The sequence below is a fragment of the Grammomys surdaster genome, unplaced genomic scaffold (assembly GCF_004785775.1).
Source record: "Grammomys surdaster isolate TR1022 unplaced genomic scaffold, NIH_TR_1.0 125408, whole genome shotgun sequence".
Taxonomy (NCBI): domain Eukaryota; kingdom Metazoa; phylum Chordata; class Mammalia; order Rodentia; family Muridae; genus Grammomys; species Grammomys surdaster.
The window spans coordinates 341,400-363,184 of NW_021620278.1; the positions used below are offsets into that span (position 1 = coordinate 341,400).

Sequence of the window (21,785 nt, forward strand, 5' to 3'; positions counted from 1 at the left end):
ACTGACAGCCTCATCTTATTACAGTATTCTGAGGTCCTGGGTAGTTTTATGTCACCTTGACACAAGATAGAGTCATCTGAAAAGAGGGAACCTCAATTGATAAAATGTCTCCATAAGGTCCAGGTTTAGAAAATTTTCTAAATTAATGATAGATGGGAGAGGACTAAGCTCATTGTAGGTGGTGCCATGCTTGGGTGGATGGTCCTGGGTTCTATAAGAAAGCAGGCAGTGCAAGCCATGGAGAGCAAGCCAGCACGTACCACCTCTCCATGGTCTCTGCCTCAGCTCCTGCTTCCAGATTTCTGCCCTGCTTGAGTTCCTGCCTTCACTGTTTTCAAAGATGAACTGTTATATGGAACTGTGAGTGAAAAAAACCTTTTCCTCCCCAAGTTGCTTTTGGTCATGGTATTTCATCACAGCAATAATAACCCTAACTAAGACTCTTCCATTAAGTGTGAGGTTTCAGCTTTCCATGTCCTGTTGGAGAAGTGGGAGCAGATGCCTTGGTCTGCTCTCCTTTTTGCTGCACAGCCTTTAGTGCCCACCTGCCTTTTATCAATTCTGTCAGCATTTTCATGCTTTCCAGTGTTCTTCCTCTCTTTTCTTGAATTTTTAAGCAGTTGAACTGTGAAGAACAGATGCCAACACCCAGTCACACTGTCAACGGTGAAGCCATACCCATGCTGATGAAACACTGTGGAGACCTGCTCCTTTGGATAAAATAGTGACCTCATTGTTCATGATATCACAGTCATTGATCAAAGTATAGCTCCCATAGGCTCCAGCTGTCCTTAGAAATGTGTTTCTAAAGAAATTCTGTCCATCTTGCTCTACTTCAGGAAAGTTTTGGTTAAAGTAGTTTTCAGGCATATAGTTCTGTGGAGCTGTGAACCTTTTCTGATCTCAAAACTTGGAATTCCTAAAGCAGATTGCTGTCTTCCAAAGGGCAAGTCATCAGACCTAAGGCTTTGTTAGGTGCTCCAATGATCATCTGGTACACAGAAAGAGCATTCCCTGAGGTTTGAAATGCTGAGCTTGTGTAATTTTCCTCTTGTTAGAAATCACCTAGCTACTCTTAATGCAGCACAACTCTCCATGACTCTGACGGAATAGACTCTCGCTACTGTCTCACTAAAATCTATCTCTATGACCAGCTTAAAGAAGCAAGTAATCATTCAGAGAAAGTCACATGGGAAGTTGGTGTAAATATCTCCTAGAAGCTGAGGATAGTGACTACCGGCAAGCAAAAACCTGGGGTCTAAAACTTTTAAAGGCTACACTCTACCTGACTCTAGGATTAAATGAGACTCTTTCCTAGTTGAACCTCAAATGACACAGACATGCTATCTATCAAAAACTCAAGATATTTCCCAAGACACCCATCTTTACATATTCTCTGATTGTGAACCTTGGTGTGCTGTAAAGATGTTCCTGCCCTCCCACATAATACATGGAGTCTGTCTGTTTTAAGGTCCTTAACTCAGGCCAGAGAAATGTTACAATGATTAAGAGCATTTGCTGCTCTTGTAGAGGATCTGAATTTAGTTCTTAGCACCTATATAGTAGTTCTCAACCACTTGTAACTCCAGTTCCAGGGGATCTGGCAATCTTCTGCCCTCCCTGGGCACTACACAAGTGTGGTACACTTGTACATATGTATACAAAAAAACTCATATTGTAGCAGGGCTCTATACCTTAGTAGACTTTACCACAACTAGCTCCATGAAGGGTGTAAAATTCAGCATGTAGACAGCACCACCTGCCAAAACTAAAACAAAGGTCTAATCCAACAACATCCAAACACTTCTGAGGAAGAGAAAAATCTCAAAATGTACTAACCTTGCTGTTTAGCTTCTGAAGTTCTGCTTCTTGCTAACTGTTCTTGTTAACTGAAGTATGTCAACCCATAGTATTTTTTTGTGCTTTAAAATCTCATCCTGAGAAAGGCCCGGTGCTACACTGGGATCCCAAGCACTCAGTATAGTCGGTGGCTCGCTAATAAAGGCTTTCTATTGGCTTAAACCCATGTCTGAGCAGTCTTCTCTGGTAAATATCCCACAATAACACCTATAAATTAAAAGTAGATGAAACATTTTCTTTACAAATTCTTAATTCAATCAATTTTTCCCCAGTTGAAGTAGCAGCCAGTGTCTGGAGACCAGCCATCTTCCAGAGACCATTATTGAGCCTGCCCTCTTTACACTATAACCACTTTGTTCCTAGCTCCTGCATTAGCAATGGGGTGAGGCGCATGAGTTGACTTACCTCCACAGAGTATGCTGTTACATAATGAGTAGTACATGTTTTCATCCATGGATGCACTTGGGTGGACTTTTAAAGGGGGCAACCTATCCCCATTTTGAGGAAAAGGACAAAGCAGATTCCAGTTTCACAATCTGCAAAAGATATCATAGCCTTCCCGTTGAAGGAAACCTGAACATTCAAAAACTAAACCTTCCAAAATCCCAACTGCACAGATTCCTAGTTACAGCAAGCTTCTGTTACATGTGAATTCAAATATTTTAATTTTGTAAGATGCTACAAGGACAGGAAACAGGTTTAACTGAATCAAACCTTTAAGAAACTCAAGACAGTATGTATAATGTTCCTTGTGTTAAGCTGGCCAAACATAAATAAGCCATATGATCTCTGTGTTCATGAAAGGCCAGGGATTATAGCTGGGATGCTCAAGGAGAGGAACAACTACCTTGTTGTTTTAAATTGTACACAATTACTCAGGGGTGGCCACCAAACTCAAGGACACAACTGTCATTTGCCTGTTAATGAAACAGGACAAAACACTGAGTAGCAGGTACTGACTGACAGTTTGTACCCCATATCAAGCTTCTTATGCTCTAGAAACAAAAGCCATCCTATTCAATCAACAACTTGATGTCAGAATTCTGGATTGCATTTTTAGAAATGCTATCTGACTTTAAAACCTTACCAGAGCCTTAAAGCACCAGCTCTATTGTTTGTCTCTCAACCACTTCTAATACTGGCAGAATAGCAATGAAGGTCCATTGATAAAAACTGGTCAAGACAATAGAATTTCTGACCTGGGTGGAGACCTAACATTTCCAGTTGGGCATGTCAGTTACCTGGCCAAAAGACCACCTCTTTTTTTTTTTAAGCCATGCTAAATATACAAGAGGAACAATTGTCCTTTAATGAGGCACTGGATTTGTCCTTCTCAGAATTCCCGCTTCTCTGTGCAATTCTCTCAAGCCACACTGAGGTTCAGCTGTGTCCACCCACGTTTCTGAGGCCTGAGTCAGGAAGGTATTTTTCCTTTATCTGACTCTTTCTGATACTGGTCAGAACCTAACTGTGCCTTTTCTGACACTTGGGGCTTATTCTTTTTCTAAAGTCTTCTTCCTACCATGTGGCTGCTTGTCTGCCATGTGTCTGGCATGGTTTCTCTCTTTTCTCCATTAATTTCCTCCAGGAAGCTGCTGAGTTTAATTGCTTGCCTGCACTAAATTCTCTTTTTTCGTGTAAACTTTAATAAAATTGACTTTGAGCCTTCATGTGAGTCAATTATTAAATTTATTTAGTTAGCTTTTGTTTGTTTTTAGTGTGTTTTTGTTGTTTGTTTGTTTGTTTGTTTTGAGACAGGGTTTCCTTCTATAGCTCTGGCTGCTCTGGAACTCATTATGTAGATTAGGCTGGCCTCAAAGTCATAAAATTCCACTTGTCTCTGCCTCCCAAGTTCTGGAATTACAGGTGTATATCACCACACCTGGCATTACATTCTTTCATTAATGAGACTAAAAACTCCTTAGGAGGGAACTCAACTTTTCTGGTATCATCTGTTGATCATAAAGGGACTGAAATTCTTGTAATGATACATGATGTCTCAATATGTAGCTGTCAGTTACTGTTCTGGTGTTATGCCTGCCTGCCTGCAGCTATGATGCTCATGAATTCACCTTCTGAAACTAAGTCCCAATAAACTCTTTATTCTACAAATTGCCTTAGTCATGGTGTCTTATAACAGCAATATAAAATTAACTAAGACATCCATCCTCAGGTTGGCATGGAAAGAGAACCTCATAGTCAGAATTTCCCAAACCCTGACTGAGTCAGGAAGTATCACAGATTATAGAATGTGACCTGGACGATAGTCCCTTTTGATGCATGACCCACTGACCCCTTGTTTTTACAACTGATTAATTTTTCCAGGGAACAACCTTATTATCTGGTATGATAAGAGGCAATTTATCTTATCTCCGAGGTAATTTGCCAAATAAGCAATCACCTGGGCTTCCGTGCTTTCTGCCCTTGTTTTACCTGAATTCCTTTACGAAAGAGCATGGTTTACTAGGTCTTCTAAGGTTACAAACTATCGGGAGGCTCTTTTTATTTTTAGTTAAAATTACAAAGAACTTGAAAAACCGCACAGCAAAATTAACCAGACCCAAAGTCTACACATTTCAATGAACTTCTATATAATTAAAATAGCTATTCTGAAACTGTGGAGTTTCACATTGAATTTAAAATTTTTATTATCAGATATATTTTTTACTCACTACCCCCCAAAAAAACTACAACAGAATTGAACTTGAAATGAGATTAGCTTTATATCCTTTTTTTTTTAGCTCAAGTGTCCTCGAGAGCTGCACTCAGTTCTTCCTCATTACCTAATATTTACCCTTTCTTGCTCTCCTTTCTACATACTACATTGTACCTACATATACATTTGTCTCCATATATACATATACTTGAATGTATATCACACACATGTGATTAGCTAACTTTCCATGGGATTGTGTGCCCATGATTAATATTGTGTATCCTAAGCCCTTCCATTTTTCTACAAATTTGATATTTTACAGCTCATGTATATTACCAGAATCTCTTGATGATACTAGACTCGACAAATTATTTATCTCACCACTTCCCACAAGCAACAATTTAGCTGGGCTCTAGATAGAGGAAGAGCAACATTACATGACTCCTGCTTCTTGGGAATATATGGATCAAGCTTGTCAGGGGAATACCTTCAACCTCCACTTGACTTTAGCTTGTAAAAACCTCAATATTTGGGATGCATGTAGTTCATGCTTCCTTCAGTATGAATCTCAAAAACATTCTAAAGTAATACCCGATCCTTTATAACACAGACCAAAAATCTAAACTCTACTGGTTAGTGACTAAGTGTTTGATCCATCTAGGGTGCTTTGCTCCAGGCTCAGACCTCAAGCTACATAATTTCAGGGGATCTTGGGAGGTCTTGGGGGTCTCCTGTATTCCATGAAGATATCTCTTTGTTTTTTTGTTTACTTATTTATTTATTTTGTGTTTTTTTAGTTTTGTGTTTTAAGGGAAGAACCATGAAAGATCCACCCTAGACCTTTGGAATGCTTACAAAGATGGAGAGCTGAGAAAATTAGTCTTTTGCAGCACTTTGCTATAATTATTCTCTATCCACTGGTTCCTAAAAACTAAACAACAGCCCATTTCATTAAAATAATTCTCAAGAGTTAAAGGTAAGAGACTCCCCAGAAGGTGCTGATATGCCTCTGTCAGGACACCTGTGCCATGGCAGGGGACATGAACCCATAGACACACAATTAAAAATTTGTCAATCATGGCCCATTATAAATAGCTAATGAAACTGCCTGGGCCACTTCTGCTCAACGGAGAGGAATGGGTTCCTTTGCTAAAATGTTTTTTCTTAAACTTTTGTTCTCTGTCTCTCTCTGTCTCTGTCTCTCTCTCTCTGTCTCTCTCTCTCTGTCTCTCTCTCTGTCTCTCTCTCTCTCTCACTCTCTCTGTATCTGTCACTGTCTGTCTCTCCCTCTCTCCCCTCTCTCTCCCCTCTCTCTCTCTCTCTCTCTTTCCCCTCTCCCTCTCCTTCTCTCTCTCTAAATTGTTCTTGATAACTTCATTGCTATAGACTGTATTCTTGGTGAAAAGGGAGATGTTTAAGTTACTACAAATGCCTTATGCTTTGTTTATATTAATTCTAAAAACGTTGAAATCTACCTTGAAAAGACTTAAGGACAGGCAGCATGGCTACAGTAGTTACCCTGTAGCCCTTGGAGTGAATGATTGGTTTACAGATGGTTGTGACCTACCATGTGAGTGCTGGGTACTGAATCCAGTCCTCCTTAAGAACAACTACTTCAACCACTTCACCATCTCTCCACCTCCCATACTTTAGTTTTACATGTACTTCTATTTCTTCTTCTTTTTTTTTTTTTTTTGAGTTTCAGGGTTTAAAAAAAATGCTTTCTTGAGATTATAATATAATTACATCATTCCTCCCTTCCTTTTCCTTTTTCCATCCCTTCCCATTATCTCCTCCTTTCTCTCATTCAACTTCATACTCCCTTTATTTAATTTTTATTACATATCTCTGTATATATTTTTCTAAATATATAAATACAACCTGATCAGTGAATATAATGTTACCTATATGTATATGTTTTCAAGGCTGACCATTTGATATTGAATAGCCAGTTGGCATATTCTTCCCTGGGAAAGCTTATTTCTCCTGCTACCAGCATTCCTTAGTTCCCTATAGTTTCTTGTGTAAGATTGAGACCTTATGAGATTTCTCCCTTCCACATTAACATGTCTATTAGTTTCATCCTTGTTCAGATTCTATTTATTAATTTACTCTGTCTTACATATATTGTTGTGAAGAAACACCATGACCATTGCAATTCTTATAAAGGAAAACATTTAATTGGGGCTGGCTTACAGTTTCAGAGGTTTAGTCCATTATTGTCATGGTGTGGGGCAAGGCATCATGCAGGTAGACATGGTGCTGGACAAGGAGCTGAGAATTGTACATCTTGACCTGAAGGTAGCTGAAGGAGACTGTGTGCCACACTGTTTATGTGTGTAGGCAGGTAAAAGGACATATTACAGAATTTACTTCTCTTTTTCCCCCCATACTGTTTCAGAGGTGACTCTCTCTCTCTTGCCACCATTGTCATTGAGCTGAATAAGGTTCTATGCATTCAAACTGGAGTTTCTACTGGTCTGGGTAAATGATAAGAAACTTAAAGGAAACAAGAATAACGGGATTTGATGTTTATACAACCATCTCAAAAGGAAGTGAACTGTGATGACAATTATATCCCATTGACAGTTCATCTATTGACGAAAACTCCAGGATGTTAGTGGTGCCAGGACCTGTGATATCTGCCAAGAAGTACTGCAGACAGGAGTGAAGCCAAACAAGAAAGAGCCTCTAAGTACTGTAGGCAACAGAGACAGAGGATCTTTCACTTCCTTTGCTATTATGAAATATTCTAACACAAAGTAACAAGGTAAAATTTGGTTTATTTCAGATAGAATTCTAGGTTACGATTACTCATTGTGGAAAGTCAAGAACTCAAATAGCTAGTCACATAACATCCATAGTCAAGATCAGAGAGAAGTAAATACATGCATGCTTGATTTTTTACTTGCATTCTGCTCATTTGAAGACTCTCTACCAAGGGAATGATGCTGTCCACAGTAGGCTAGGTCTTTCCAGATCACTTAACTCAGGATAATCTCTCACAGACATCCCCACAGGTCAACCTAATGTAGGCAATATCTCACTGAGACTTTCTTCATATGTGATTCTAGATTATGTCAAGTTGGTAACTAAAGCTAACTATCATACTTTACCCCTTGAGAAATAATAATATTGTGACACACAAATAATTACTTTTAACCTCTAGCTTCTAGTCATTGTTCTCAATGTTTTTCCCCCACAATATAAAATATGGTCCAAGTTTAAAGATCCAAATTATCTTTCAAATTCTAAAGTCTCTTAACTGTGAACTCCTATAAAATTAAAAACATTTATATTTTACATCAAATATTCTATATCATACAATATCATAGAATATTTTTACTCCAAAATAGAAAAGCAAGTTATAGCAATGAAGTAATCATACCAAAGCAAAACCAAAATCCAGCTGAAATAATATGAAATCTTGCAGCTCCAATGTCCAGTATTTGGGATTTATAATGCAATCTCGATTACAAAGGGCTTTAGTAACTTCACTTCTCCATATCTACCACCTGTACCATGTTCAGCTTTTCCCTTAGACTTTCCACTCCACAACTAAAGCGATCCTTGGTGGACATCTCATAGTCCTGGCCAATATCATGGAATCACCATTGTAATTGAGACTTCATTTTTGCAGCTTAATTCAATGGCCTCACAGAGCCTGTCTGCAGGGACTCTGATGCTGCCACACTGTACTAAGCCTCATCGACTTTCCATGACCCCCTCAAATCTTGCATCTTTTATGCTTTCAAATCCAGTACCATATGGATGACATTTAGGACAGCTTGAGATGTATCCCTTGGATCAGAGTATCATGTATTAGATTCTGTGTGTAAACCCCAAGGAAACACTTTCCTGGACATTTGCTTTCAAAGACATCCTTTGAATGAATTAGGATCCCCACAAGATGGTACCTTCAATATGTGAGGTCTTGCTTACAGGTTGTGCTTTCTATTGTCTCAGTGCAGCACTTTTCATATTCTAGCTGGTCTCAGATACTCATGATAGAGCCTTGACTTGAGAGCATGCCTCCTGGCATTAAAAATTAGAAATCTGAGTCCAGGCAAGGCTTGTCGCTCCTCAGACTTCACTCTTTCCTTTCATTCTTCATCTTTTCCCCATTCCCTGAATCTCTTTCCTACAAATGCTTAAAAAAATTTTCTTATGATCCATCTTAAGGGTAGATGGGTCTACAAAGATCCTCTGCAAATATTTTCAGGGCAGAAAAAAATTGTGAATTGGGTGGTAACCAGTGATTTTGACTTCATCCACCAGAAGTGTGGCTCCTACGATGCTTTATCATCACTGATATAAATTCATCCATCAGTGATCATGTGACAGGTTGGTGGCATCAATTTGGCACAGAGCTATAGAAAAATGCCTCTATGAAATCCTATTCTCTAAGGATAGTGGTAGTGTTCTGCTAGATGTATCATTGAACATTGCCATTGAAGGAAAAAAAACAGACATAGTGAGAACCCTTGCAATCAGCAGGTCCTCAGCTCTGTCTTATGTCTCACCCTTATGACCTTATGACATGATGTATTCAGAAAAGCCCTTTGCTGACGTCAGAGGTTGTCCTTGACTTATTCTTCTTATGTGGTTACTATCACATACATTTTTCTTTCTTTTCCTTTATGGGTTTTGTTTTTTGATTTTCCATTCTTTTTGTTTTCAGTCTACTTATTTACTTGTTTTTTAAGAGTTTTTCATTTGTAGTGCTAAAGCATTTAATTGTGCATGTTGAGCAATTATTTAACTACTGACTTCATACTTGAGATCTCATATGCTCTTTATGAAACTGATTGTAGAACTCATAGCCTTTTGTGAACAAGCAAAAGAGAAAGTTTTCATATCAAATAAGACTATGCATCCATGAAACCCATCTTCCAAATGGCACCAGGTCACAGGAACCCCCTGGTCTTCCAATCGTTTCTTGTAAAGTAAAGTGTCATCACGGAGAGGATCATACTCACTGCTCACTAGGAAGGTTTCAGGAAGCTGAGCAATAGTCTTGTCATCTGCCAGGAGAGGTGAAGTTTCTAAACTGAAAATATGGCTAATTTCCAAATAGGCAGTCTCATTAAAAGGCCCAGGAAACTCAGGTTGTGGGCCATGGCTCTTGAATCTTTGGGGGATATTGTCAGAGCTGACCCATTTCTCATACTTTTTCCAGTTGTCTGGGGGTATAAAAGTACCTTTCAACATGGCATCCATCCAGGACAGGTCAATGGTCAGATACTTACATGCACAAGTCATCAAAAATTTCCTACTCATAAATGGAGCATTTGAATACTGCTGGTAAGATGGTAACTGAAAATTGACCCCCTGGACAACTGGATTAATCAGGACTTGAGCCCGAACCTGGGGAAGATCTTTTCTGCCCAATAATACCTGGGCAATAATGGCTGCAGCCCCAGCTCCAATGCTTTCTCCACTAACCACCACCCGTGCAGGGTCTACCCCATAGGTTTTATGTTCTCTCAAGAAGTGGATGGTGGCATTCAGGCAATCCTGGTAAGCAATAGGGTGATGATGGTCAGGAAGTTTGCGGTATCTATAGAGGGAACAAACAACAACAAGAAAACATAGCATACTAACACAGACAAGGTGTTTAGTAATGGTTATTCAAATAGAATAGTGATCTCTATGCCCAGAGAAGGAAGAGACTGATTAAACCCTAAGAATGACCCAAACAAATCAAGATGATATCCTGATTAGCTTTAACTGACAACCTAATAGAGCCTGTAGTTATCTGAGAGGAGAGCCTTAAATGGAGAATTTCCTAGTTCAGATAATCCTGTGGGCATGTCTGTGTATGGGGTGGTTACCTTGATTATTAATTGGTACAGGAGGGTCGATACGACAATGGGCAGCACCATTCCTTAGGTATGTGACCCTGAGCTATTAAGCATGAGCTTACAAACCAGCAAGCAAGGAGCATCCTCCATGGTTCCTGTCATACTTGGCTGTGAAGTGAGTTCCTTAGTTAGAGATAATTCTTTGTGTATTAGTAAGTAGGTTTGCTTTCAAGCTCCTTGACATTCCTTAATAGTGGACTATAACTCAGAGCTATAAACTAAAATGAACCTTTCCTCTACTGCTTTTGGTCCAGGGATTTTATCACATAACAGAAAAAAAAGCCATAGGTGAAGAGTTACTCCCATTGTTTTGTACCTGACTTTTAAGATTCTACCCAGAGTCAGGGTGGCAGAGATTCTCCATTCAAATCTATATGGAATATTATTATTATTATTATTATTATTATTATTATTATACCCTACACAAGATTATGCAAGTTGAAAGCTAATTGTGCTGAAATTTGGAAAACAAGCCATGACAGGGACAAGGCAATAACTTGTCTTATTGTCTGTCAGTCAAGACAGGGAGGCAAAGATTAAAATCAAGATGAAGTTGGTTCAGTTGAACATAACAGGGAAGAAGTGAGAAGCTAAAAGGGCAGTGCAGGGCAGCAGAAGAGAAGAGAGGACTAAGTGAGGGTCTCCTTGTGTTTCAATCTCTCTCAGGCATTCATCCCAGGCACCATTCCCTGCAGTTCTTTGGCATTTCACAGTCCTTTCTTTGGCTAGACAAAATCATCCACTGCCTCACAATTCTCAACCCTACAGGCCAGATCTTTGTAATTCCCTACAAAATATCACTATGGGTAGTCAAGAAGCTTGTTGCATACATCTAAATTGTAAAGAGGAAGCATAGCACAAATGGTGTACAGAGGCCAGTGGAGGTATGCCTATTTCTGTGCTTTGCATGCAAGAGATCTTTAGAGTCTATAATGTCTTCTGAGATTTGGATTTCAAAAATGAAAGTTCAGATACCATAGCAGTCAGGTAAGAAGAGGTCCCTGGAGATTCTAAAGATGACGCCTTTCTCCTGTCATCAGAGAGAACCATACATGCTTATTGTGATGGCTAATTACGATTAGCAACTTGACTACATCTGAACTCAACAAAAATCTAAGCAACATGTGTGAGAAGATTTCTTGATTGGATCAGTTGAGACTGGAAGATCCACCTTAAATGCCACATGTTCTGGTGGCAGCCATCCTACATATAAGGATTCAGAGCAAGGAACTTTTGTATTTTGCCTGCTTTCTCTCAGTCTTGCTGGCAAGCTTATCTATTCTGTTCCTGAGGCATTCCTTACCTGGTATTAGAACCTATATTGTAATTCCAATGTATACTCAAAGACCAGGAGCTTTCTAGCAATCTTTTGAGACTTGCACACCAGATTGTGACTATTGAGATATCCAATCTTGGAGACAGAACAACTATTGAATTCTTGGTCTCCATTAGGACACAGCTGTATCATAGCCTGCAATGCACTGCAAGGCACTCTAATAAATCTTACTTTTCAATATATATTATATAAGTTCTGTTTCTCTAGAGAATCCTGACTAAATACATTTAGTAGCTTTCTCTAGTCACAATATATGCACTATCTACCCAAGCTGAGGGATGCCAAGGTGTGAGGGAGCCACTGTGGAGGAAATCTAACAGGGAATTTTAACTTTTTCATTATTTCCTTTTTAAACTTTACTATGCTCCATTTCTTCATGTTTTCTTAGAACAAGAGACAGAATTGTAGTAAGCAGCCCCTTCTCTGCCCCCCCCCATCCACTCAAAACCCTTTTTGTTTCCAGAAGACTAGAGTTGGGTCTTAAGTCACTCTCCACCTTCCTCCTGTGTGTCTGGCATTTGAGTCTGTGAGTTTTTAACAGCACACTCTCACTCAAACAATAATCTTGACCTTGATCTGAGCCATCTTTCACTTCTCCATCATCTTCCCCATGCCAATGCTAGCCTGCTGAGAGGAAGAGTACTCCATGTGTTGGTTTGAATGAGGACTGTCTCTTATAGGCTCAGATATTTGAATATTTGATTTCTAGTTGGTAGCACTGTTTAGCAAGGTTATGGAGCCTTTGGGAGGAGGAGCCTTTCTGGAAGAAGGAGGTCACTGTGAGTGGGACTTGGGTGTTTATATCCTTGTACTATTTCCTATTCACTCTCTGCTTTGTGCTTATGGTTGAGGATGTGTGCTCTTTGCTTGATATTTCTATTGCTTCCTAGTGATGATGGACTCTCATCATTCTGGAATCATGAACAGAAGTAAATTCTATTTTCCTTAAGTTTCCTTTGGTTGTGGTGTTTATAACACCAACTGGAAAGTAACTTGGGCATTCTGATTCCTAGATCCATCACTTATTTTCTTCTCACATCAATTAATTAGGTCTCTGAGTATCCACAAAATATATCCTACTGATTTTAATTATTTTAAACTATGATAAAGAAGGTATTGGTTTTGGTGTCAGTTGTTGAAAAGTTTTATTTCTTTATTTCACTGCCTAGATTCCTTTATATGACATGCCTTTCTGTTTCACTTAATGAGTGGGCATGGAGTGGTAGAGAGCATAGTAGGGCCTTCTAATTTTGTATTTACTCCACCACAGCTCAACCAGGAACTTGACGAAGCTAATGTCTATAATAAGCTACTTACCCCACTGCCAGTAGCACCGAATCTGTCTCCCGGGCCAGGTAACTGCATGTGTTGTGGTAAGAATCTGTAAGGCAAGGGCGGGTCTAATGCATCTCATGAAAAGGATCTAGAACTTCTACCACAATCCTAGGACAGAATCACCCACGATGAGTAAAAAAGTGACATCTTCCCTGTGTTCTGATTCTTGCCACCTCTAAAGTGACTCTGGCCAGATCTTCTCAGTAAAGCCAGTTATCACTCTCAATGTCAATGTCAAGGTTCAAGGGGCCTTTTTGGCTCATCTTTTGTGTTATTGTACTTTATAGTAAGGAAACTGAGGACTTGGAAGCTTGGGGGATCTGAAATCTCCAAAGCCAAGACTGTGGGGTTTGGAATGACTTTCTAGAAATATTAATAATTTTATATATTTCATATTAAATAAAAATATATAAAGTCAGGATTGTTTATTTCAGTTAGGGGAATGCTACATCTGAAGTTCCAGAAGGTGGAACCTCTACAATGACTAGGGTGCGTATTCAGATATAGTGCCAGGCAGAAAACCTGAGAAATGCATCTTCAGCTCAACTGTGTCCAGCCCTGGCTGTTGTCATACAGAAGCACTGGATAGTCTGTGGACATGTTTTCCCCAGGATGCTCAAACCCACTGGACCAAGGACTCTGAAGTAGGAACTCAGGAACCAGGATTTTGTAAATGTCACCAAATAATATAGTAATATCAACTAATTGCTAGGTGGAAACAAGGACCTTCAATGATATGGTAAGAAATGAAAACAGGTGCTGAGGCCAATGCACTGAGGAGTCTCAACTGAGGCAAGATGCTAGCTCCTCTATTCAAGGTTCTTAACAATCATGCTACAGCCTTGCTGTATATTAGCACCACTTATGCTTTCTTAAGTACAGATGTCTGGGACTCTCTTAAGCAAGGAATGAATTGGATTATAGGAGGCAACTTGGGAATGGGTGTGACACTAATGGATAGCCAACATGGAGTCCCTCTTAGCCACAACTTTGGCCCTTCCACGTGTTCTTCTTTCATCCATTGTGTCCCACGCACATCCTTCCTTACCTTAAGAGCCTCAAGTTGCTCCAGCTTCAGGGTTTTGTACCCGCCACTCACCCTACTTGGAGTGAATAGAACAGAGTTGTGATAGGTGATATCTCTGTGGATACTGAACCTAAAGGGCACCAGGAATTCAGCAACTCACATAAGTAGCATTTCTATGGGTGTTTTATGCCACTTAAGAGCTTGGCAATCTAGGCTTCCAAAGGTTTCTGAGATAGAAAAATGCTCCTGAACAGGGGTAGGATCCATACCTGGGTTCTGATCATAGTTAATTTGTGAGCATCATAGCAACACCTTCTGATGTAAAATAGCCATGGATATTTCTACCACCAGGTGGCAGCAAGGAACACTTATCTCATGCTGTTTTTGTCTAAGGAGGACACCCATCTGTCCTTGTCTACACCTATGCTTCCTGCTCATTCAACCATTTATTCCCCTGTAAGTTTATCCTTTAACTCAACCACCAACAGATAATTATATCCATGTGTTTATAAAGTCCGTCAAAAAAATCTAAACAATAAGGCAAAGAACTGGGGATCCAGCAACACAGCACACAGTTCTTTCCCTCTTAACATTCCCATTCTTACTAGGGGCACAAAGACAGCAAACAAGGAAACAGAGGGATTAGGGAACCAAAGCAAGCTCACATAGTGACAAATGCCATAAATATATTCAACAAGAAAGATGTCACGAGTGGAGTCAGAGTGTAATAATTTAACCTCAGAATGGCAGAAAATTTCTGGAGGTAGATGTTGGGGGAGTGCACACTAGAAAGGCCATTTGTGAAAAGGTCCAAGATCAGGTGGGTATTCACCTATTCCAAGCCAGTCATGAGGGAAGGCATGTTTTGAGAACAAAGTAGCATGCCTAGAAGACCACCAGTGATGAGCTCAGCATGTATACTGTGCAAAATAACAGTCTGTGCTGCAGTGTAGTAAGGACAGAACTGGATAAAAGTGATTGTATGGTGAATAATATCTAAGGGCCAAAGAAGAGACTAGACTGTCTGTTCTGAAGTATGTTTTAAGACCCCTGTTGTTCAGAAAGAGGAACAGACTACAAATTGAGAAATTGAGAAGAGGGTTGCCATCATGATGCCCAAATTGAAAGGGCTGGGTGGTTACAGATTGACTGCACTATGGTAGTCCAGCATAGCTGAGAGTTATGAGTTTTGGATCTTGGATGAGCCAGAGGCTTTGAGAACGAATGGGAAGAATCATACCAAGCATTTGACTATTTGTGACACTGTTTCCCGTCCTGGACTAAAACTTATTGTAGAAAACATTTCCATAGATACGTCAACCTTATTGATTGACACAACCTGCAGCCTCAATTTGGGACCCCTAGAAGAACTTCTGACTGCTGCTTTCTTTGGCTTTCTGCTAATAATTCCCAACAAGAATGTAGACGTAGTTAGGTCAGTTGTGAGAACTCCCTCCTTTCCTGTGCTTCAGAAATGCTTCTTACCCAGGCTACCAAACACAGCACCTCCTCCATGGTAGTAGATGATGCCTCTCCGGGGCCCAGAGGAGGTTGTCTTGGGCTGAAACAGCCTCACAGGGATTGTACCAAAATGCAGGTTCTTCACCAACACACCAAAGTTATTCTTTTTAAAGGACACCAAGAGGTCCTGTATAAAGCGGAAAAAGTGGGGCATGGAACAAACTTTCATCTTCTCCAGTACATTCCCCTGGGGAGAGAAAGAACAAAAGAACAGTTGGCGACCTTCCAAATCCACTTTATGGCTATTGCCCAATATTCTGTGTGGCTCAACTCAGGACTTAACCAAAGCTCCTAATTTGGTGGAATTGTTTCCTGTAAGCAAGTGAGTGCCTTGTTGTGAAGCTCTAAAAAAAGGAGAGACATGAATGAGGAGAAAAAAGCTATTCCTCCTTGACATCAGGATTTCCCAGTGACCTTTGTGACAATCACCAGCAGCCCCATGGTTTTTGTTCTACGCTAGCTCTAATCTCCATTCTTCCATCTGATACCTCATTTCCTAGGTACATATGTGCCTTATCACATTGCTTTACCAGTTCCTTAAAAACACATCATGAGGCCTGGTGGTCGTGGCACACATTTTTAATCTAAGCACTTGGAAGGCTAAGGCAGGCAGATTTTTGTGAGTTTGAGACCAGTCTGGCTTACATAGGGAGTTTCAGTACAGTTGGAGCCACCCAGTAAGACCCTGTCTTAAAGAAATAAGAACAAACCCAAACACAATCATACAAGCAAAAATGGGAGAAAAGTGATTGTTTCTAATCCCATGCTCACATAATGATACACACTACACCCTTTGTCACACACAGTCCAAAGTAAAAGTGAGTGTTGGCCCATAGCTTAATACAGACTTGAACTTTCTCTGTACAGTCTTCTCAGCTAAGTACCCCATGCCTAGTTCAACGTCTGCTCTAAACTATGTGCCTTACTGTAGGTGACTCAGTGATTTTTTCTCATTATTCCCTTATCCACAAAGCAGGACTAATTTCCATGCACTTTAGAGCTTTCTGGGTGCTATAAAGTGGGTGGGTTATGAAAATTACCAAACAATGAAGTTTGCCTATGGTGACCCTCTTTTCCATGATACCTTGAGTAGCTAACATATACTTGTTAGAAACTATACGGTGTGCTTTAAGTGTGAGTGACAGAGATACAATCTACTGGTAAGCCTGAAGTCAAGGGCACTTTAGATTTTTGAGGTATCAAAGGGTAGCACTACAGCCTAGTAGCCTCAAATGTTTCACAACAGGTCAGCCTTGGACTATAAATAGTATATCACCTGAAGTGGAGACTGGATTGGTGCGCTCAGCTGTTTACTCTTAACAGGCTGATAGACACCAGGACATGCTATAATAGTGGACTCCACCTAGAAGATTTGATGTATGTAGGGTTGATTGTCATGTGGCTTCTCATATTATAGGGGAAAGCACCAATGACTGGAGAACATCTTTAGAAGTTCACACAGTCCACAACCACACCCCCTGATGCATTCTCTTTTCTTTTCTTCCTCTCTTCTATTACACTGAACTCCTTGATGATCCTCCAAAGTCCAGGCCCTTGGATCTCTGAGGCAACAAGATATATATGTGCCTGTTCCCTCATCTTCTTTTAGTTGCTGGCTCAGGTGTCACCTCTTAACAAGACAGGTGTCCTATGCCTCTCCCTAGCAGAAATTATGGTCTCCTACTGCCTTTTCTTCCTCATAATCATGGATGTTCATGAGTGTGCATTACTTGCTACTACAGGGAAGCTAAGGGTGATGTTTGTCTTATGCATTTACCTCCCTGTTCTTAGAGCCTTTTTGGCACATGGCCAGATGATGTATTCAATGCCCAGTATGCCAAAGTGAATAGTCCCAGTGGACATGCAGCGAGATTTAGGGTGTCATAGGGGATAAACATAGCACAGCACTGGCTCCATGCATGAGCCTTTTTATGTTTGCTAGAAAATACGGAAGGAGAAGTTTTCTCTCATCTTTTCCAGAATACACTGAAGGTCGAAGGTTTGAAGAGGCTTTTCCCAGAGTGGGCTGACAAGGACTGGGTCTGTCTCCTCATGCTCATGTCCAGGTCCTCCCCCAACTTTGTAACTATACTTTCCACCAAGCTTGGCACTGCACAGAGGTCCAATCCATGCTGACTTGATAAAGGAGCAATACAGTAACTAAACACTGATGTAGTTCACCTATGCTTCCAAAAGGAAACAGTCATAAACCAAAAGATGATCTTCAAACAACTAAGAAAATCAACTGTATACAACTTTTTTTTCTGCTGAGGGTAGTCAGTGACAATGACACTCTATAGGGGGTTCACAGTATTTAAGAAGTCCTTATGACAATGTCTGTCATCATCATTGACTGGCATCTATTATTAGGTGCTCTTAAATTACATGGATCTTTGCCAACTTTTTCCCAGGGCTGGGAGTCTCTCTACCCCTGACATGACTGAGTCATAAAATCAAAACCAAAACACTTACCAATGCTATTGTCAGCTGGAAGAAGTAGTGGAGAATGTGAAATCTCACTCGTTGGGGGATGGGAGGAGGAACATGTACAGTGAAGATCTCTTTTATGAGAACCCATACACTGATACCCAGGACCAAGAAGCTTGCAGTGGTGAAGAATAATATCGCCAAGATCATGGTGGTTTTGTTCCTTCAGAATGAGCTGAAGAAGGCCTATCTGTTGGAAAGAACTTATAGAACTCTCTCCTCTATAGATCCAGGTGCTTTATAACACTCAGAGTGACATCAGAGCCTGCTCCTTCCCACTGCAAGCAGCTATGACATTCTGGGAACATCTTTTTGTGATGCTCAATGAATTGCGTCAGATCCCCACCTGGAGAAGATCCCTGGCACCTTGTCCCCAGGGCAGGTTTAGGCTTTCTCACAGGACCTGGAGCATAAACGGCTGGTTAGAAGTGTGACACAGTGTGAGAACTTGCTGGGAACTGATGTCAGAGTACAGTTACATGTATGGGAGATTTGGGACACTTGCAGAAGTCATGTCAAGTGCCCTCTGGGTCTTCCTTCTCTCCAGAGAAAACTCAGGCTTTGTGTGTCAAGTAACATTTGAGAAAAACCACAGAAGAGTATACGGAAAAGTTACCCATATACTGTTCCCTCTTCTTGCTAACCTGATATACCTAGTATCAGAAATTAGCTTCACAGTTGCTCCTTGTCTTAGCCTCACCTTATTTTTTTGGTCTCATACATCAACATCTATCGTATAGCTAATATCCCTGGGGATTAGCTAATTTAGAGACAAAAAAACCCTCATGTATGAACACTCTTTTCCTATATAAACCAGAATGTGTAGGATAGACATCATCTTCTTTATTATGTTCTCAATGACAAGCAAGTATGGTGAATTTTTCCAAATAGCAGAGATACTAGAGAGTGAAATGCATTCTCTAAAAGTAACATGTATGAGACAGAATTATAAGCAGGGTGTGGAAGCTATTCTATAGCCTTGCTGAGAGCAATAAGGCAGACAATAGAGACTGGACTGTCTACCCAGAAAGAATGTATCATTCAATGAAGGGGAAGAATTGAAACAAGAAAAAGACATGTGGACATTCTCCTCAGTTCAATATTGGAAAAGTCAATAATTCAGTATGAATACAGGGACCATATAACAGCTAAGTAAGGGAAGTGTGATCATCAGGAATACTCAGTGTCTAAACTGCTTGAATTGAAGTGTCAGATGTGGGATGAAAGAGCCTCTCACCAGCTGCCTTATGAGTATATGGAACATGGGGGCTTGTAGGATCAGTCTTTGTGCCATGGAAGCAGAAACACTGGGCAATATAATGGTTCATTTCTCCTTGAGACAAAGGTTGCACGATCTGAGACAATACAAAGGGATCGGCCTCTGATAGATGCCCTCATAAGAACCATTAGAGACACTTGGTTATTGCTGGCTGAGTCTCCCCCTGAATGTAAAGGATGGAGGGGCAATAGAGGAAGGATAAGTATTAGTAGAGAAACTGGTATAAGAGAGGTAGTATTTCATACCCAGTCCACCAGACGAGATGGGATAGTTTTCAGGAGAGAACAAGAAAGAAATTGGTTAGGGAGGTATCCAGGAGTTAATAATGGCCACCTTCTGTTTTTAAAAAAGTAAGTGTGGGTGGACAGGGAGATAGGTCAATGGATAAGGGTGATTAATGCCAATTCTTATGATCTGAGTTTGATTCCTAAAACACATATGATGCAAGGAGAGAACCAAGTCCCAAAAGTTGTCCTCTAGTCTATTCACATGTTCTATAGCATCTACATGGATGTATGAATACACATCACACACACACACACACACACACACACACACTCAAACACATGTTTCTATGGAGGTGATGATCCCCTGAGGTGGAGTAACTACTATTGCTTCATAAAATGAGTGATGTGCTACTTAAATTGCTTCTTAAAAATTTATGTTTATACCTATAATAGAACATTGCTAATGTGAGTTTCAGTCATGGAAGGAAACTTTGTTTCTTTGTTTGTTTGTGTCATAATGGGGGATTGTTACTGTAAAGGCTTATAAGTGGCTCCTAAAAATAATTAGCTATTGATGTGTAATAGTGGACCAATACTCAGCCAGACATGAAAATCAGATGTAATTAGCTATTCATGTTATTCCCTCTATCACTTGAGTAACATCATAAAAAGAGGAAACAGAAGGAAGGTGGAATGCTGTGTCATGATTTCCTCTTAATTGGGACATTTCTTAGAGGAGAAAGGAGAGAAGCTCGTACAACATCCCAGACTCAGAAAGTTAGCACATTTGCAAGGTTCTTCTCTATGGTTATATAAGCAGTAGCAATTGGTAGAAGAGCATGTGCAGCAGTGTACCAAGATTTCTGGGCTACTACTTTCATGAGTCATCCATCACGCATGCAAGGTTGAAATTCCCAGTGATGCAGCTGCCTTTGAGTCACCGACACTTCAGTTAGTGACTCCAATAACCTGGTTCATTAAATTAATCTTAGGTGAAATTTCTTCTCTGGCCCATCATTGTGTTTTTCTGGGGATGAATAAACACTGGTTCTATTTTCCAAGAAAAGTAACACAATGGGGTTGCTATTATTGCAGGCCAAGGAAGAAAAACACTTGGAAGAAAGAGTGTGAAGGTAGAAATAGATATTTTATCTACTTGAGAAGTTGCTGTAGTAAAACACTGACCAAATGCATGTGTGGAGTAAAAGGTTTACTGGGTGTACACATCTTGAGCACAGTACATCATTAAGGGAAGTCAGAGCAGGAACCTAGAGACAGGAACTGAAGTAGTGACCATGGGGAAATGATATTTCCTTTATTATACAACCTAGGACCACCTGCTTAAAAGTGATACTCTCTATAGTGGGCTGAGGCCTTCCACATCAATCTATCAATAAAATGCTTCACAGACCTACTTTACAGTCACAGGCCACTTTATTGGGGTCAATTCCTCAATTGAGGCTCCTCTTCTGGGTGATTGCAATTTTTGTCAAGTTGACAAAAACTAACCAACACAGAAATGGGAGAAATAACACTGCTACAAGACAAAGCAGTCTCATTACTCAGTGTTCATTACTATGAAAACCCAGATGAGGACAAGTGCATAATTCTACTCTAGAGCCTTCACAGGCTGGCCTCACTGGCATCTTCCCTTCAGATTTCTGGCCTAGACCAGTGAAAGAAAATAATTTTGTCATTTGAGCCATCTATTTTATAATAGTTTGTCATGCCTCCCTAGTAAGTGGGCTTATAAGTGTTGGGGTGCTTTCTTTGTATATCAGTTTAATGCATTCTAATGATCACTGACATTTTTTAACCAACAGCTAGAGAAGTCCCGATGCTACCAAAAGCCACATGAGTGACCTGGAAAACTGATCCTCCCTTAGTTGGGCTTCAGTTTAAACAGTCGCCTTGGGTTACATTTGATCTCACTGTGTGAATCCCTGAGTTACGGGAACCTGTTTAGCTTGTGTCCAGGTTTAGGAACACAGAATTTACAAGATGCTCCAAACTGAGGCCCACCATAATAGAAGCATAAAGATGTTATTAGTAGAGTTAAAGTTGCACTCAAGGGTAACCTATATTTACATATGTTGACATGCTAGAATTTCCCCAGCCTTGTGAAAAAAATAGAATTTCAAGGCTTCATCCAAGAGATGTAGGGATAGTTCAATATACGAACATTCATCAATG

At 40.2% G+C, this 21,785-nt stretch overlaps 1 protein-coding gene across 1 annotated transcript; it reads right to left on the bottom strand.

The window, feature by feature from the left end:
• Positions 1-9,301: 9,301 nt before the first annotated feature.
• LOC114637748 (arylacetamide deacetylase-like 4) lies at positions 9,302-18,236 on the bottom strand. The gene is made up of 4 exons (XM_028786010.1): positions 18,072-18,236; positions 15,564-15,786; positions 13,034-13,097; positions 9,302-10,076 (listed from the first exon to the last, which is right to left on the bottom strand). Exons 1-4 carry the CDS (start codon positions 18,234-18,236, stop codon positions 9,302-9,304), a joined length of 1,227 nt encoding a protein of 408 aa, XP_028641843.1.
• Between the last annotated feature and the right edge of the window lie 3,549 nt (positions 18,237-21,785).

Coding starts and splice junctions, on each gene's coding strand:
- LOC114637748 (XM_028786010.1), bottom strand. CDS start 18,236: ATGATCTTGGCGATATTATTCTTCACCACTGCAAGCTTCTTGGTCCTG. Junction 15,787..18,071: donor TCCAGCTGACAATAGCATTG/GTAAGTGTTTTG, acceptor TTCTCTCCCCAG/GGGAATGTACTGGAGAAGAT. Junction 10,077..13,033: donor TCGGTGCTACTGGCAGTGGG/GTAAGTAGCTTA, acceptor TTCCCTCTATAG/ATACCGCAAACTTCCTGACC.